The 16,270-nt window shown below is 46.9% G+C and overlaps 3 protein-coding genes across 11 annotated transcripts in view; all 3 read left to right on the top strand.

Moving 5' to 3' along the window:
* Window positions 1-16,270, top strand: part of LOC148912443 (uncharacterized) — a 141,054-nt gene that overhangs the window by 89,724 nt on the left and 35,060 nt on the right. The window lies entirely within an intron of this gene.
* On the top strand, window positions 1,740-2,940 carry LOC148912448 (uncharacterized). Its single transcript, XM_089027234.1, has one exon. The coding sequence runs from the start codon at window positions 1,921-1,923 to the stop codon at window positions 2,923-2,925; it is 1,005 nt and encodes a 334-aa protein (XP_088883360.1). The 5' UTR covers window positions 1,740-1,920; the 3' UTR covers window positions 2,926-2,940.
* Window positions 12,777-14,926, top strand: LOC148912449 (uncharacterized). Its single transcript, XM_089027232.1, has 2 exons — window positions 12,777-13,021; window positions 13,302-14,926. Exon 2 carries the CDS (start codon window positions 13,444-13,446, stop codon window positions 14,875-14,877), a length of 1,434 nt encoding a protein of 477 aa, XP_088883358.1. The 5' UTR covers window positions 12,777-13,021; window positions 13,302-13,443; the 3' UTR covers window positions 14,878-14,926.

The following is a 16,270-nucleotide window of genomic DNA, read 5'->3' on the forward strand; positions in this document are numbered from 1 at the left end:
TACCAGGGCGGTGCTAATACCGTCTTTCATTATCCTCAAAGCAGGACGCCGCCCGATGATAAGGATAAGATTAAGCCTTCATCTTCTTCAGGAGGACCACCCCAATAGCTACGACCAAGATCCAAATGTTATTCCCCACGAACTTCAACAGTTCCCCGCCGGCCCTAAGTGCCAGGCCAAGAACGCTACCAAGCAGCCCAGGCAAGCCGGCTGCCATCTTTTTTCCTAATTCGGTTAAGCCAGCCCCTAATTTCTTTACGCCCGCGCCTGTAGCCTTAAGCGCGGACAAGATTACTCCTACTACGCTCGAAATAACGACCGCAAATGCCAGCGGAATACCATACTTCACCAGGAGCTTTTTTATCTTTTCCTTGGTGATAAGCCCCAACTCCCTTTCCAAGCCTTCTCTTTGCGTACGCAATTCCACCAGTCTTTCCTGAAGAGCCTCTAATTCCCTTTGAGCCGCTTCCCTTTCCTCTTCAGAGCGGTTTTGGTCCTCGATGACTTCCCGTTGCCTTTGTATTTGACCCTCCAAGTCCTCAATGGCCTGGTCTCTTTGCCGAATTTGCTCTTCTTTGGTGTTGATTTCCGTGTTAAGCTGCCGTTCCCGCATTACCGAGGACTCTAATAATATCCCTACGCGCCTAAGTTCAGCGTCTCTGTCTCCAATGTCTGCCACTGCGCGGTCAAAGTTTGATCTGGCTTTATCCCTTTCATGTATTAATTTACCAATTCTATCCTTACTGTCTTCATCTTCCCTTTTGTGGGAATCGACGGTAAGCTTGAATTGTCTCATGTACTCACTTTCTTTCTCATCCATTACCTGCTTTAAATCTTCGATTGTCTCCAATGCCGACCTTAATTCGTTTTCCTTTTCCTCATATCTTTCAGCGGCTCGCATTAATTCTTCAGCTTGTTCCTCTACTATGTTGCCTTGCAGTTGTTGCTCTATTTGCTGCCGTTCTTGAGCGACTTCGTCTACGTAGGAGCTAAATGCTTGGACCACCTTTGCAGTGTCTGCCGCGCTTTCCTCCAACCGACTTCGCAAGGTAGGCTTTCCTAATGCGTCCTTGAGTGTTTTAGGGATGTTTTTGTTTGCATAGTATTTGCCATTGATATCTCTAATTACGTATGGCTTTGAGCCGGTTCTTGCTAGCCTAGCTATTACGACTTCGCGATCCCATTCGTTTTCAGTATCGTACATTACTTGAACCTTCGTTGCATCCCAGTTTGGGAATTCTTCCTTGATTCTCTCGAAATCGTCCGGCTCTTTATTGGCCTCCAACTCGGCTTCCATTTTCTTTTGGAGTTCTGAGATCAATGTTGAACTGGGTGGTTCTGGGACGGTTGAACGTAATAAGCGATCCATGTAGGAACTTGCGTCGATCTTAGGGATATTAACGACGATATCTTGCGTTGGTTTTAAGACATTGAGCCTTAAGTATTCTGGCATTGTCTTACCAGGGTTCCTATTGCGCCACTTATTCCTTAAGGAATTCATAGCATTGTGAGCCCTTTTACCATACCTACGTTTTAGCTTTTCAAAAAGGCTTTGCCTGCTTATTTTGTCATCAGAAAGCAAGGACTCATACTCATCGTCGTTAATATCAACTCTACCTTCTTCGGTAAGGGGGTCAAAATCCGTTCCTTCCATTATATATGATAAGCACAAAGTTAAACCCCAACGTATTACCTAAGCAGGTGGGCGGACTAAAGGCAGAACGCACCTATCACCGCGTCACATTCACGCCATCCAGCGCAAAGCCTGGAGAAACCTTGTACGTAGGCGTGCCCCGTTTAACGGATAACCTAGTATTGGTTCCTGGCACCTTGGCTTTAAGGTTTGACCTAGCAATACAACCAAGCACCAAGGACAAGCGCTATACCGTCAATAATGTGGGTAGGAACCTCGTCTCTAAGATGAGAATCAAGTTCGCCGGGGAATCTCTCTTGGACTTGAACAGGTACGATTTGTACACCACGTATAAGGATCTGTGGCTAACAGCCTTCGACCGTGCACAAAAGATAGAGCAGGGAATTGGAAGCGTTATTCTTCGTAAGCTTCGCAGCGACACCAACCCGGCGCCTACGGACTCCAGCGGAGCAACCGCAGTAGCAGACGCAACAAGGGTAAAGACCGCTTATGGTAGCAAGTACGTTATCCCCTTGGATTTCGAAGTAATTACAAGTCATGGCGTGTACTACCCCAGACAGTTATCCGAGTTACAGTTTGAGGTAACATTGGCGGACACTACGAACGTCATTGGAGGCATGGACAGCGCAATTAGCGGGGCTGTTGATCCTTATTCTATCACCAACTTAGAGCTGCAGTATGAGACCGTGTACAGCGAAGAGCTGGCCCGTAGCGCCGGCATGGAATACAGCTCCGGCAAGGCATTCTTATACGACCACGTAGTGATGTACAAGACGTTCAGCTTCTTGGACAAGACGGATGAGGTTATCAACCAAAGCATTAACCTCCCCAGAAGAAGTCTCACGGGGTTGATGTTGGTGTTTGCCAAGCCCTATGAGGCCGGCAAGCGCGACTCCGAGGCCTTTCATAACCCCAATATTACTAACGTGGGGGTAAATGTCAACGGCGTTCCCAACAAGGTTTACTCCCAGGGAATAAAGCCTGCAGACGTGTACAGGGAGGCAATGCGCAAGTTTGGCGACCAAATTAGCCCTGAGGAATTCTTTAAGGACAAATATGCGCTGTGGATTGACATGCGCACGACGAACGATGAATCTATGCACGGTCAGGGTCTGCGGCTGGTAAACACCCAAGACGGCATCACTTTGGAGATCAAGCGCACAAAGAATGCCTCCGCGGGCGACGGCGACAAAATAAACTGCTACGTCTTTGTCGTGTCGGACGCACAGCTTAGCATAGAAATGAACCAATTAAAGAGCGTTGCATATTGATTCGCTCGCTGCGCTCCCTCATCCTAAAAAAGGAAAAAAGATAAAATATGTGTCTAATATACCATGTTACGCGTCTTTGAAAACAACAACACCAAACTGCAATGCATAATGCAAGGCGAAACTTTGTACTTTAAAGCGAAGGAAGTGGCGGCTGCGTTGGATTATGAGAACACCAAAAAGGCTATTAGAGACCATGTTTCTGAGAAGTACCAGAAAAGATGGGCTGACGTGCAAGGGGTCCCAAACCGTTCCCCTTCTACTATCCACCCACATTCCGTGTTTATCTCCGAGCCTGGGTTGTATGAACTGATATTCAGCTCCAAACTACCCAAGGCCGTAAAGTTCCGCGATTGGGTCTTTGAGGAAGTCCTTCCCGTATTAAGGAAGACCGGTAAGTATGAGATAGAGCGGCGCTTTGACGGCCCCAACAAATTGATATTCAAAATCGAGAATGAGTTTGACTTACATAAGAAGGTGGTAAATTACATCCGCCGCTTTTACCCTCAAACGCTCATAGCACCCGGCCTAGGCGAACTGCAGGATTCGGACGGCAAGCGCATAAAGTGCTGGCAGAAGGGCTACCAACGCGGTCAACCTGATCTGCTTATTTTGAACGCCCATAAGCATTACCGTGGATTCTGCATCGAGTTAAAGACTCCGAAAAGCAACGGGGTATTGTCTGAGGATCAGCGCCGCCTCTTAGACGGCTACGAGGAAAATGGATTTAAGGTGCTGATAAGCAACGACTACGACGGCATCTGCAGAGCCATCGCGGAGTATGCGCGAGGAATTCGCCTGCCTTGTAGGTGGTGCTGTAAGCGCTTTAGGAACACAGACACTTTAAAGACGCATTTAAAGATATTCCATAGATTATATGACGTTTAACGCTGTAAGGCAAATACATTGGCGAGACTTAAAGGAGGGTGAGACATATGAAATAAAAAACTACGTAGCCTTCGAAGATGTCGATAGGCTACGGTTGCTGCTGTCCCACAAAGAAGTCACGTACAGCCTGTGGGCGCCAGATCGCGTCCGCTACGTGATAGAGGGGCAGGAGTTTACGCATCTGAGGTCGTATGGGAAGAAGGATGGCCGCTGGGCGTTTGACGTCGCAAAGTGCATCCTTCCTTCGGTCCTATGCGGTTAGGCGCAGCATTATCTAAGTGGGGTTCGTCGACAATGAGGGTCGGCGACTCTTTTTTAACGATGCAGTCAGCGGGGGGTTCGCATGTAATACAGTCCATATATTGAAAGGGTTATTAGGAATCCTCCAATGCAGCTGCGTAGGCTATCATATATCCTTGTCAGAAACCCCCTCAGAATGTTAAGGATGAGGTTGTTATCTGGTTAAGTAGGGTCTGAAACTATCTCAGAAACCCTCGTAGAATGTTAAGGATGTAGTTGTTATCTTGTTAAGCAGTCAGAGATGTGTTCCTCTTCTCTGACGCATCCGCAGCGGTCACACTCCTGCCTCCAATATTCTCTGTTAGTCCATGGAATTCCTTCGGTGCGCTCAAAGAAAGGAAATGTATGGATTATCTTCCTATGGTAGTCTATTCTGTTCCTTAGATATTCCTCTTTATGTTCACAACGACTCATAATATCACCGCACTGGTAACAATCTACTCCTTCCATGTCGTAGGTCCTAGAAAGGAATCGATAAGTCTCCTCATGCCTCTTTCTATGTGTCTGAAGACGTTGGCGGCTGCTAAGTATCTTATCACAGAAACTACACTGCCTAGTCCTACAGCAAACCCCTCTTTTCAGATGTTGCTGCATTTCCTGAAGAGTGCTGAATTCCTTATTACAATCCTTACAGGCGCTTCTACAGACGCGTCTTTCCTGGTGTTGCTGCATCTTTTGAACGGTGCTGAATTCCTTATTACAATCCTTACAAACCTTACTAATTGGCTTCTTTGTGCAAACTCCATGCCCAACATGGTATTGCAGTCTTTGCTTGGTGCTAAATACCCTCTTACACATCAAACAGTCCATATATACTTAACTATATTTTAGCCTCCATTTAACATCCTTTAACAAGATAACAACACATTCCTCAACATTCTATGGGCATCTCAGAATAGTTTCCAGCCCTACTTAACAAGATAACAACTTTATCCTTAACATTCTGAGGTGGTTTCTGAGATAGTTTCGCACCCTACTTAACTAGATAACAACTTTATCCTTAACATTCTGAGGCTTCATTTAAATGACTTTCGAACACTTATCCACACAATTTACATAGGATATTTCATAAAGTCCACGACGGACTCTTTTGCCCAACCTGCCATCGTTATCAGCGCGCCAAACCGTTCTGCGCGCTTTAGACCACACATTTCCTCATAAAGCTCCTTTACGCGTTCATTCAGCCGGTCTATCTCCTCCCTTTGCATTTCGACCGTCCTCTCCAGGTCTGACTTCCTTTTGGCGATGTTAACTATCTTTTCTACTGCTTCCACGGGCTCCATATATACCAGTTCAGAAAGTCTTGCGACTTTCACTAGAAGCAAACTTCGTTGCTGAAATATAATGAACCCAGATCACATGCCTTGTAACGCTCTGATAGTAGGACCCACCGGCTGCAGAAAGACCCAGTTCGTGGTAGAGCAGCTATTAGGACCCTTTAGATACCGTTTTGACTACATAATGCTGCTCTGCCCCACCTACGTGAATAACCGCACCTGGACGGGCGTAGGCGTAAAGGATGATGACTTCTTCGTGGACATACTGGATCCTAATGAGTTATCCAGCCATCTTAAGTTCTGGCATAAACAATTCCCTAGAGATACGCAAACCTTGCTCATATTGGATGACATCGCCTGCGGGGACGACGTAAAAAGGCGCACCTCCGAATTAGTGAAGCTCGCCTTTAGCGGCAGACATGACAACATTAGCGTTTGGTTGCTCTCGCAGCAGCTCACCAGTGTCTCTAAGCCCTTTAGGGAAAACATAGGCTCCCTGGTCGTATTTTATACTCCCAGCAAGTCTGACCTGGAAACCATCTTAAGCGACTACGGCGGTGAGATATCCAAGGAACAGTTACACGAATACATGCGGCATTTAAAAACGCACCAACATTCCAAGATGATCTTTTCTTTGAGGTTTCCGTATTCCATAAATATCTGCGATCTTTAACTCCTAATGTATATGGAGATTGAGCAGTTGATAGATGAAGTCCCCACACTGTTAGATGAAAGTAACCTTAAGGAACAACTTAACATCCTTGTGTCTTCGGGGAAGTGCAAAGAAATGATAGGCAAGGAACTTACCCATGAGCAAGTTAACAAGTTGTCAGAAGATGAAGTCAAGAAGTTCCATAAGAGGTACGAGGCCGCCCTTGCAAGTAAGACCACGGACGCTGTAGCAGACTCCGCTATCCGACTTGCCACCAAGCTTCTCGGACTTGCGCTGCCCATAGACGACGTGGAGCAACTGCGGAAGGACATAAGCGAGGACTATGTCATCGCCCAAGAACTTAAGATAACCTGCGGGTGGTTGTCTTTGAAGTGCGGTAAGTTAATGGCAGTCGCCTCCGCGGCACTTCACGTAGCTCAGCATGTCGACTTGAAGGAGGTACTAGGTTTCTTTGGAACAACTTGGAAGGACTTTAAGAAGGACAGAGAAGTCGAAAGGGTATTTGAGGCGGCACTTGCCGAGGTACCTGATCAAGTACCTAGTTAAGTCATCAACGGGAGTTACTCAGGTCGCCTCAAGTACGTAGTTAAGTCATTCATAAGTACTTACCCAGGTCATCTTAAGTACTTATCAAGTCCTTACCCAAGTCATCCATAAGTTACTTATCAAGTCCTTCAAGTCCTTAGTATAAATGAGTGGATCGAAGGCGGAGGAAACCCCTCAAGTAGAGGAGCAGAAGATTACCAAGGCTAAATCTCCAGGCAGAGTTGCCGCGGGGAAGAAGCTCGCGGAGATGAATAGAAAGAACAAAGCCAAAAAGGAAGAAAAGATGGAGGAAAAAGAAGAGGAATCCTTTATTAATCCTGGGTACGTCATTGGCGCATTAGGAGTTGCTATAGCAGCAGGCAGCCTCTACTTACAATGGCGGGCAACGAAGCCGACAGTAGAACCCGTACATGTGACGCAGGAGCCTAGAAGCAAAATACCCGTGATGGAATAACCTTCTCGCTTCGTAATATAATGTCAACCGCGTTATTGAAAACTGTTGAAGAGGCAGCCATTATTACTTCCATCGTTGCGGGTATTGGTTGGGTAGGTAAGAAAGTGCTCAAAGAAGACTTTACTGAAGACCCAAGCAAGAGCTTCGCCAACTTTGCTAAAATGACCGCTGCCGTAGGCGGGGCTATCATGGTAAAGGATTACCTGCGTAAGGAAAAGTACCTCCCTTAATGTATAATGGCTGCTATAATAGGAGGTTCACTAATTGCTGCTTTAGCATTTACTGGCGCCAATTACGCGGCTAAGTACATAGAAAAGGCAGCAACTGGCGGAAGTAGTCTCGAAGCCGAAAGGAAGAGACACGACTTAGCACTGGAGAAATATCAAAGGGACGTGGCGGCTTGGAATGAAAAAAGGCAAGCTTACAGGGATTGGTTGGATAAGAACTACCAAGACAAGATGCAGGCGGATAAGAACTTCGAAAATACAGACTACGCCTTTAGACTTTATGCACAGGCGCACCCCGACTTTAGAATGAGAAAGCCTCAGTTCAAGAATTACTACCAGCCTTCTAAGAAACAAAAAGACAATGAGCTGGTATTCGTAGGAGTTGCAGGGCTGGCAGGAGGCGCGGCTTTGGCGTATCTAATATAATGATCGTCTTTTTGGAAAGCGACAAGAATGACTTTACCACTTACTTGAATCCTCCCATCAAAGCCCATAAGGTTCGGCTGGTTAGTTGCTCTTTGTACAATTCTTGGTATAATTTAGTCAATGGTATGGTCACCGTGCATAAGGGGTCTAACAATTACCAAGGCGTAATGCTACCCGATGGACATTACACACCAATCACCCTTGCTAAGGAGCTCGCCAAGCGCGGTTATACTCTCACCACAGGGCTGCCGCACGAAATGACCTTCAAACATAATCTTCCTAACAATTTCTCGGTAACCCTAGGAAAAGCTGATGCATTAGGATCTTTACTAGGTGTCTCAGGCAAGGAAATTACCAACACAGCCATACCTGTGAAATGGAAAGTCGCATCCTCTTACGAAGTCTATTGCGACTTGGTCAATAGTTACAGCAATGGAAAAAAGTCTTCTCTTATGTCCAAGTTTCTGCCCAAAGGTAATCCATTTGACCCAGTAGAATACACTCCCATTTCTTTGTGCTATGATTTGTCTAATTTGGTAGAAAGCATAAACATCACCATTAAAGTGGACGGAAAGACGGTGGATTTTAACGGACGTAAGATCAATCTCGTCCTGGAATTCATATAATGGGCCGCGTAGAGGACAAACTCAAGAGGATTTACTATGGGCCTGAAGGCTATTGGAGAGGAGAGTCGGCTATCGAGAAACTCGCGACCGCGGCCAGGGTATCAGAAGAAACGGCTAAGAACTGGTTGAAAAAACAAACCCTCTGGCAGGTTTATCTTCCCGTGCCCAAGTACATTCCCAGGCCCAGCTTTACCGTAAATGCCCCTAATGAAGTTCATCAAGCGGATTTGCTTTTCTTGCTGCACGACAAGGTGAGAAGAAAGACCTATAGATACGCTTTGAGCGTAGTTGATATCGCAAGCAGATACAAGGACGCCGAACCCATAACCAGCAAGGATTCTGGGGAAGTCGCAGAAGCCCTAGGTAGGATTTATAAGCGCGTCTTGAAATGGCCTAAGCTGCTGCAAGTGGATGCGGGGACAGAGTTCATGGGCGTGGTTACTAAGACCCTGAAAGACCACGACACTAAGATTAGGAGAGCCGAAGCTGAGTACCACAGGGGTCAGAGCATTGTCGAAAGATTCAATAAGACCCTGGCCGAGCGTCTCTTTGGGTACCAGTATTGGAAAGAGCTGGAAGATCCGTCCAAACGCAACAGGGAATGGACTCAGAGGCTCCCCCAGGTCGTCGCGGCTTTGAACAACGAGGCGGCCAGGGCTACGGGAATAAAACCCAGGGATGCCATAAAAAAGAAACACGTGGAACACACATCCTACGTCAGAAGTTCGAGGGCGGTCGGACTGAAGGAAAAAAAGCTCCCCCGCGACATAGTGGTCAGATACCTCTATCAGCCGGGGGAACTCGAAGGTGGCAGTAAGAGAGCCACAGATCCTAACTGGTCTTTGGAAACGTATGAGATTTCGAAGTCCGTCACCAAGGAAGGGCAACCCGTGTTGTATTACCTAAATGGCCCAAGTCGCAGATTTGTCAAGGAAGAGGTGCTCATAGTCCCCAAAGACTCAGAGTAGTGCTGCTCCACGCGCACGATTACACTCTAGGCATGTCAGTCTTACGTTGCCTCTGCAATGGCCGCGCTTGTTGTTGATACGATCCACGGAGAACTGCTGATCGTCATTCGGGTCAAACCTCCATAGTAGCGCTATGTTACACTTTGCGCAGCGGGCGCCTTTCTCGTAGACGTCGTCCACGCATAAGTCGAACTTTAACCCCTTTCCTTCGTCGTGGCGCTTGTAGCGAAGGAGTTTCTTGGCAATGTTCTCTTTGGCTACGTCCTCTGGCGTCTTATCGTAGCGCAGTTGCGGACCCCAGGCTCTTTTTAACTGTTTGGCATACTCCACACGACTTACGGCGGTGTAGATAAGGTTGCTCCAACACAGCCGCTGGTCTATGATCCATAAGGTTTCTTTTATGGTAAGCCCTTGCGCGCTGTGGACTGTCATGCAATAGCCCAAGCGCCAGTCTGGATGGGAGGTTATTTTTTCCACCTTTTCTATGGGTACCCAGGCTTTATCGTGGGTAACTGCGTTCTCTAGTTGGATGTCGGTACCGGGTACTAAGACATCTTTTCTTTGCATGCGGGTGTCACGCGGCTTATAACAAACGGGCACCAAATGACTAGGGAACCGCTCCTGGTGTATTCTCAGTAGATCTTTTTGTATGCGCGACTGTGCTGCGCGCTTACTACTTAGCACCAAATCCTCAGGATGCCAAGAATACAGGAAGTCTTCGTAAGACTTTGCTCGTACCCTCTTACGTAACACCTTAGATTGTTCGGCGTCGCTAAGGCCCCTTAATTCTGCCTTTAATTTTCTCACTTGATCCTTGCTACGGTAGTCTGTGTTAATTTCTTCACAGTAACCACCTTTGGTGGTTAGTTCTTTTAACCATTCATGGGGCATTTCTCCGGCTATAGGAGGTGGTTGACATGAATCCCCGGCAAATACGACTTTGCACTTTCCACGGAGGAAGTCTACGAACTCCTGCAGGATTTCTAAGGGCACGGTACAGATTTCATCCCAAAGTATCACGGGAGGTATGTCGTGGATAGCTTCCGGCACCCACTTTTGGCCATTCCAGCGAAAGAAGCTGTGGTAAGTTTGCGCGTCGTGGCCCATTTCGCAGAGTTCTTTTTCCAAACGATGTGTTGGCGTTAGCACCTTTATCTTAGGAAAGAGTTCTAACACACGCGTCGTCTTACCGCTGCCTCCCGTACCGTAAAGGTAAGAGAAGCGTTGGTAGGAAATAGGGTCCGCAACTGAGGGCAGTGGCTCTTCCGTCGGCGTAATGGAACCGCGGGTGTGTTCTCCGTGATATTCTACACGTGTCCTCCAGGCTCTTATCTCCTCATCTTTAACGCGCCATTGTCCACTTTCTGCGAGTTCATCGGCAGTGTAGAATTCTTTCATCTTTTCTAATACGCTCGGCTTAACGTACAAAGAATCCGTGGCTACGCGTGGAACATCTTCTTTGTCAAACCGCAAGAGCATTGCGAGAAGGTTAATGTGCGCATATGCGAGCATACTGGCGCGGAGGTGATAATATTGCGGTCGATGGTCCTGGTAGTAACACAGCGCATTCCATTTATGCAACTCATCATCTACGAGGTAATCCCATTTCTCTACAGACACCATAGTTCCTTGATCGTGGGCACGTTTTATGAGGAAGCTTAACTCTCCTTCGTCTGTTATTAAACGCCGTTGCATGTGCTTCTCTCCCTCCTTAGCGCCCTGTGTAAATTTGCCTATGACAATTCGAGCGGTTGGGTTGTGCTCTGGGAGCCACTTCGTGTAGGCGCTATGGCAAAGTATGGCTTCATGCGCTGTGTATTTCAGGAGCTTACGCTCTTCAAAGAACTTTAACAATGGCACTGGTATCCATTCTTTCTCTTGTAGATGCTTCCCGTACCATGCGTAAATTATGGGGTGCAAGTCTTTAGCCAACTTCCAAGAGGTCAGCCTTACGAATCCCGTAGCTGGCGCGTCGTAGCTGCCGTCTAAGGACACACGAAAGAACTGTGAATCTGGATGGCCGTAGCGGTCGTGATATTCCTTACAATCTCCCAGGCCTTTAACTGACGCAGGATAGCAGTGCTTCATGTCTAAGGACACGTATTCTTCCTCGTCGTACTCCATGTTCCAAAGACCGCCGTGGCCGTGTTCTACGCAGGCTTTGGCTATGTCTTTGAATTCTTTGGGGGTCGGTTTCCACCCATTCCTTCTTTTTGCAGCTAAGAAGTCCAAACTACGAGAGCTGAGGACCTCGTCTGAGAAGTCTTCCCCAAGGGTTTCACAGGCGCTTTGGATGCGCTGGTGTTCGATATCCGGGCGATACAAAGTGCCGTCTTGGGTCATAAACTGGCTTCCTTCCGAATCCATTAACCATATTGAGTTCTCATGAATCAAGTTCACCAACGGGGAGGTTTCGTAGACCTTGGTTTCTTTCTTTCGCGGGAATCGAAGTTCTCGCCAAGCGTGTCCGTTATGCTGGTAGATGACTATAGGAGCGCCTCGGCCCCCGTATTTATGTGTCCCAGGGTAAATGTACCCGTCTGTGATGTCTTTCACGTGTATCCGCCTTTCTAAGGCAGTTTCTAATTTTTTGATGTTGTCTATCGTAGCCCCAGCTTTGTAGGTGGCGTTTTCCCATTTCCTGATGGCTTCTTTTCTTTTCGGAGTTAACTTACCTCCGCGGGCGGAATCTTCAAAGAATTCCCTTACCAGTTTCCCGACGCAGTTGCCGGGATGTCGCATTGGCTTGAGTTTCCTAACGTCTGGCTCTTTGATCTCATACGCACCGTAGATAACTACCGTAACAGGGTAAGCAACCTCGCAGAACAGCGCGTCGATGCCTACCAGCGCTCCGGGCCTGGTGTGCTTGTTTAAGACAAACAGGTTCTGCTTACCAGACGCCCGAATAGGGTTACGGCCTCTTTCTATTACCCAGTCGCCGTCGTAATACTTTATAAACGTTAACTGTAAACGGTAGTTACCTTCCGGCATCAGGTCTATTATCTTTTCGGCTCTTTCTTCATCCATGATTTCTTCTGTGTCTCCTTCTGTGAATGTCGTTAAGGCGAAGTCGGCGTCCAAACGATCCAATACCTGGGTTCGCAGCTTGCGTACAGTTTTGTTTTGAATCCGCGCGATGTTGTCCATCTATATCTAGGAAATATTTTAACCTTCGTTTGCGACACAAATATTTTAACTTAATACATAGATTTCGCAAACACAGCAGCAGTAAGGGAATCATCGCGCGGGTAATACCCGCTGCCGACGCATACATTTAGAGGGGCCTGAAACGCAGGTAATACCCGTGAAATTCGATGTTTGGTGATTTGGATTCCGCGAGTCCCCCTTACTGCTGCTGCTCCAAAGTCCACGATCACAAGCGAACGCCAGACACATCTGGACGCTTATGTATCTGAAAATTATTATATTTATGTCTTACACTCTAATTTGCATATTTTCTAGACTGACGTTCGATATGTAAATAGAATCCTGTTTTGCTTTTTTCAAAGCAGATGTTTACTGAGCAAGCTTTCTTTGAAGCTCTTCTTTTGCCTCCTGGTAGATCTTTTTGCGAGATTCCTCGGAAAGATCTCTTACGACTGTTTTTTTATTCCTTATGTCCGTCTTTAATTTCTCGTACTTTTCCTCTTCGGCTAAGATAAGCGAGAATTCTACGTCGTCTATCTTTCTGTCACGCAAAGCCTTTGAGACAAGGTCAGTGATCGTATTTACTTTAGCCCTAGACAGAGCTATTGTCGTGTCATGCTTGGATATTTTGCTTGACAACTGTTTCATAATACCCGTAGCAACAGCAGAAATAATACCACAGGCTGCCCCAACGCCGGCCAAAGGAACTCCAACAATTATTCCCGGTCCAGTAAGCGAAGTAGCAACGCCGGAGCCCGTTAACACAACAGATATGGACCCTGAAGTTATCGAGATCTTATGTAGCGTACTCCGGGCTCTAACGTATTTCTTCCTAACTTTTTCGTAGTGTTTTGTCTGCCCTTCCAAGTAAGCCAGGATTAAGTTTGACTTATTAAGACGAAAGTTTTCAGCGTTTAATTCGTTAGGTTCCTTAGGAAGTTCAGGATAAAGTGGAGGTGCTGATGGTATAACATCCATTATATATACTAATGTACGACGCTTTTGGGAATGACATCGAGGAGCAGCCACATCATGACAACAGGGACTACTGGAATTGGAGAGCATTTAGGGAGATGTTTCCACATGCAGACCCTAGTAAGTTCGAAAGAAGACCCGATGGGATTTACTTCAACGGCGAAAGAATGTACAGTCATGCGGACTTGGAGCCAAAGGCGACCGCCGAGCATCCTAAGACGGTAGAAAAGGAGCCAAACTTCCCAAAGAATCTATTAGTGACCACCCAGAATTACCCATTTTACGACAACAAAGGTGGAGCGGATGACTTTGCTAAGATGGTTACCTCCTTAGAAATCCCCGTGGGTCCTACGACTTTCAAGACAAAAGTCAGAGACATCTTTAGAGAAACTGCCATGAACCATACCTCAGGGAAAGAATCCAGAGAATGGTTATCAGGTCCCAACATGCGGTATTGGCCGCAGCAGTTAAACTTTGATGTCTGGGCTGCTACTAAAGGATGCGGTATAGCCGCGGATATGTTCCATGTTCCTTTCCTAAGATTCCACGTTGCTTTTACTATTCGTAGGATATTGTTTGAGTTAGGAGCGCCGCTTCCTGGTGACACTGTCTTTAACCCAAAGGATAACAAATATGACAAAGTCGCATGGGAGCGATTAAGGAATGAGTTTAAGCTTACCAACCCTGATTTTCGCAACAAAGAGGGTGCCGCCCATGGTTTAGGAGAGACTTACACCTATGCTTCGTATGTTGGTGCCAGCATAGAAACGCCGGGCATGGGATATCCTAGCTTCTACGAATTCTCAGACTTAGGAGGTAGTGGAACAAAGGGAAATCTAATCTACTTCATTCAGAGCAAAGAGAAGTATGCTTGGGCGCCTTTCTTTGCCGCAAAGGGCATTGGACTGAAAAACCTAGCAAGGATTAACCGCAGCATCGAAGCCTTTGTTTACTGCATTCTAGGAGCACAGGTTAGCACTCGCAGCCCCATCGTAGATGCCAGTGGTGCGTCGCAGGAAACGCAACAAGTATTCCTTGTCCTCTTCGAAAGTGCTGTTATCGAGAATGAGATCTCTAAATCAGTTCAAAGGTATCAACTTGCGGTACAGCAATCTAAAGTGCGGCTAAATTACGCCTTGAGTCCTGGTTGTTGGTTAATGCCAAGTAATTTGGTTATCAACGCCAATTCCGTCGTGGGTTACAACAACAAACTTCAACGAGCTACTAAGGATATGAAGTTTGGGGCAAATGATGTGAACTCTGACATGACCAAGGGCATTCCTCACTTCGTAGAGGAGCCAAAAAAGTCACACGAAACGAAGGTACCCGTAGTTAAGAAACCATCAAAGAATGTTTTGCCTGCGATACCTGAGGAATATGACCATAACTTACTAAAGGCCGGCTTAGCCACCGCAGGCGTTGGTCTGAGTTATTATATATGGCGATGAACAACCCCTACGTAGCTGGAGTAGATTGTGTCTATACGACTTACACAGGCGAGAAAAAATACACCCAGGCATCTTGGGTTGATGTCACGGGCATGTCCGTGAATTTGAACTACTCGGGAAAGAAGTTAATCCTTTGTAGTATTTGCATTGGCACGAGTAGTCACGCCAACGTGGGCTTTAGGTTTCTAGATGACAAGGGTATACTTCAGCCTATGAGAAATAAGACAAACAACAGGGAGCCTGCGCATTTCTCCGTTAGAGCCCAACCCCCAGAGCGCCGAGAATATTTCCGTTTGGACTTTCCACATGGTCGCCGATTGCCATGGGAAGGTAAAGCTGCAGATAAGAGTAGACGATACGGGAAAGGTTACGGTAAATAGCATAGAAAATCAAAGGGATACTATCTATAACCACGCAACCATCAGCACTCTTACGGTGCTTAGCCTTTAGAAGCAAATTTATTTGCTGAAATATATGAACCCACACGCGAAGGAAGATTGGTTTCTCCATTACCTGGAGGAGAAGGACTACTTAGAACAGCATTGGCATGACACCGGGCTGTGGGTAAAGGTTGGGGACCTGGGGTTGGTCATGTGTACCATTAGCATTTCGACGGGGTATTCGTGTAATGTCGGGTTTAGGATCGTTGATGAGGATGACCACCCATTACTACCCTACAGAAAAAAAGATAACAATAGGAACCCAGTTCATTTCTCGTCGGAGCCCCCTCCAAAAAGCGGAGAAGACTTAACGCCAGTAACTTTTCATATGATAGCCAATTGTCAATATGCGAAGCTTCAGGTTCTTCCCAACGACGTTGCCTACCTTCGGATAAATGCCGCCCCGACAAAAGATCCTCCGACGGATGCTGTTTGGAATCATAAGCCCATTAGCACCATGAGTGTGCTGCAGCTAGTTCCGCATTATCAAGGCGGTGCGAATACTATCTTTACTTATCCCCAGTCGAAGACGCCTCGGGCGCCCGACGACGATAAGCCCCCAGTAATACACAAGGATAAGATTAACCCTTCATCTTCTTCAGGAGTACCACTCCAATAGCGACAACCAAGATCCAAATGTTATTCCCCACAAACTTTAGCAGTTCTCCGCCTGCCCTAAGCGCCAAGGAAACAACCGAACCCAGCAGCCCAGGAAGACCGGCTGCCATCTTTTTTCCCAAGTCCGTCAGCCCATTGCCTAATTTCTTTACGCCCGCGCCTGTAGCCTTAAGCGCGGATAGGATAACTCCTACTACGGTGCTAATAGCGACCGCAAATGCCAGTGGAACGCCATACTTCAAAAGGGCCCTTTTTACCTTTTCCTTGGTGGTAAGCCCCAACTCCTTTTCCAGGTTTTCCTTTTGCGCCCGTAATTCCGCAAGGCGTACCTTGAG

The sequence above is a fragment of the Actinia tenebrosa genome, unplaced genomic scaffold, assembly GCF_029948245.1.
Source record: "Actinia tenebrosa isolate PJP-AT-01 unplaced genomic scaffold, QUT_ActTen_1.0 PGA_scaffold11__36_contigs__length_13525064, whole genome shotgun sequence".
Taxonomy (NCBI): Eukaryota; Metazoa; Cnidaria; class Anthozoa; order Actiniaria; family Actiniidae; genus Actinia; species Actinia tenebrosa.

What these genes read in the sequence shown, in the direction of transcription:
- LOC148912448 (XM_089027234.1), top strand. Translation starts at nt 1,921, where the DNA reads ATGAGAATCAAGTTCGCCGGGGAATCTCTCTTGGACTTGAACAGGTAC.
- LOC148912449 (XM_089027232.1), top strand. Translation starts at nt 13,444, where the DNA reads ATGTACGACGCTTTTGGGAATGACATCGAGGAGCAGCCACATCATGAC.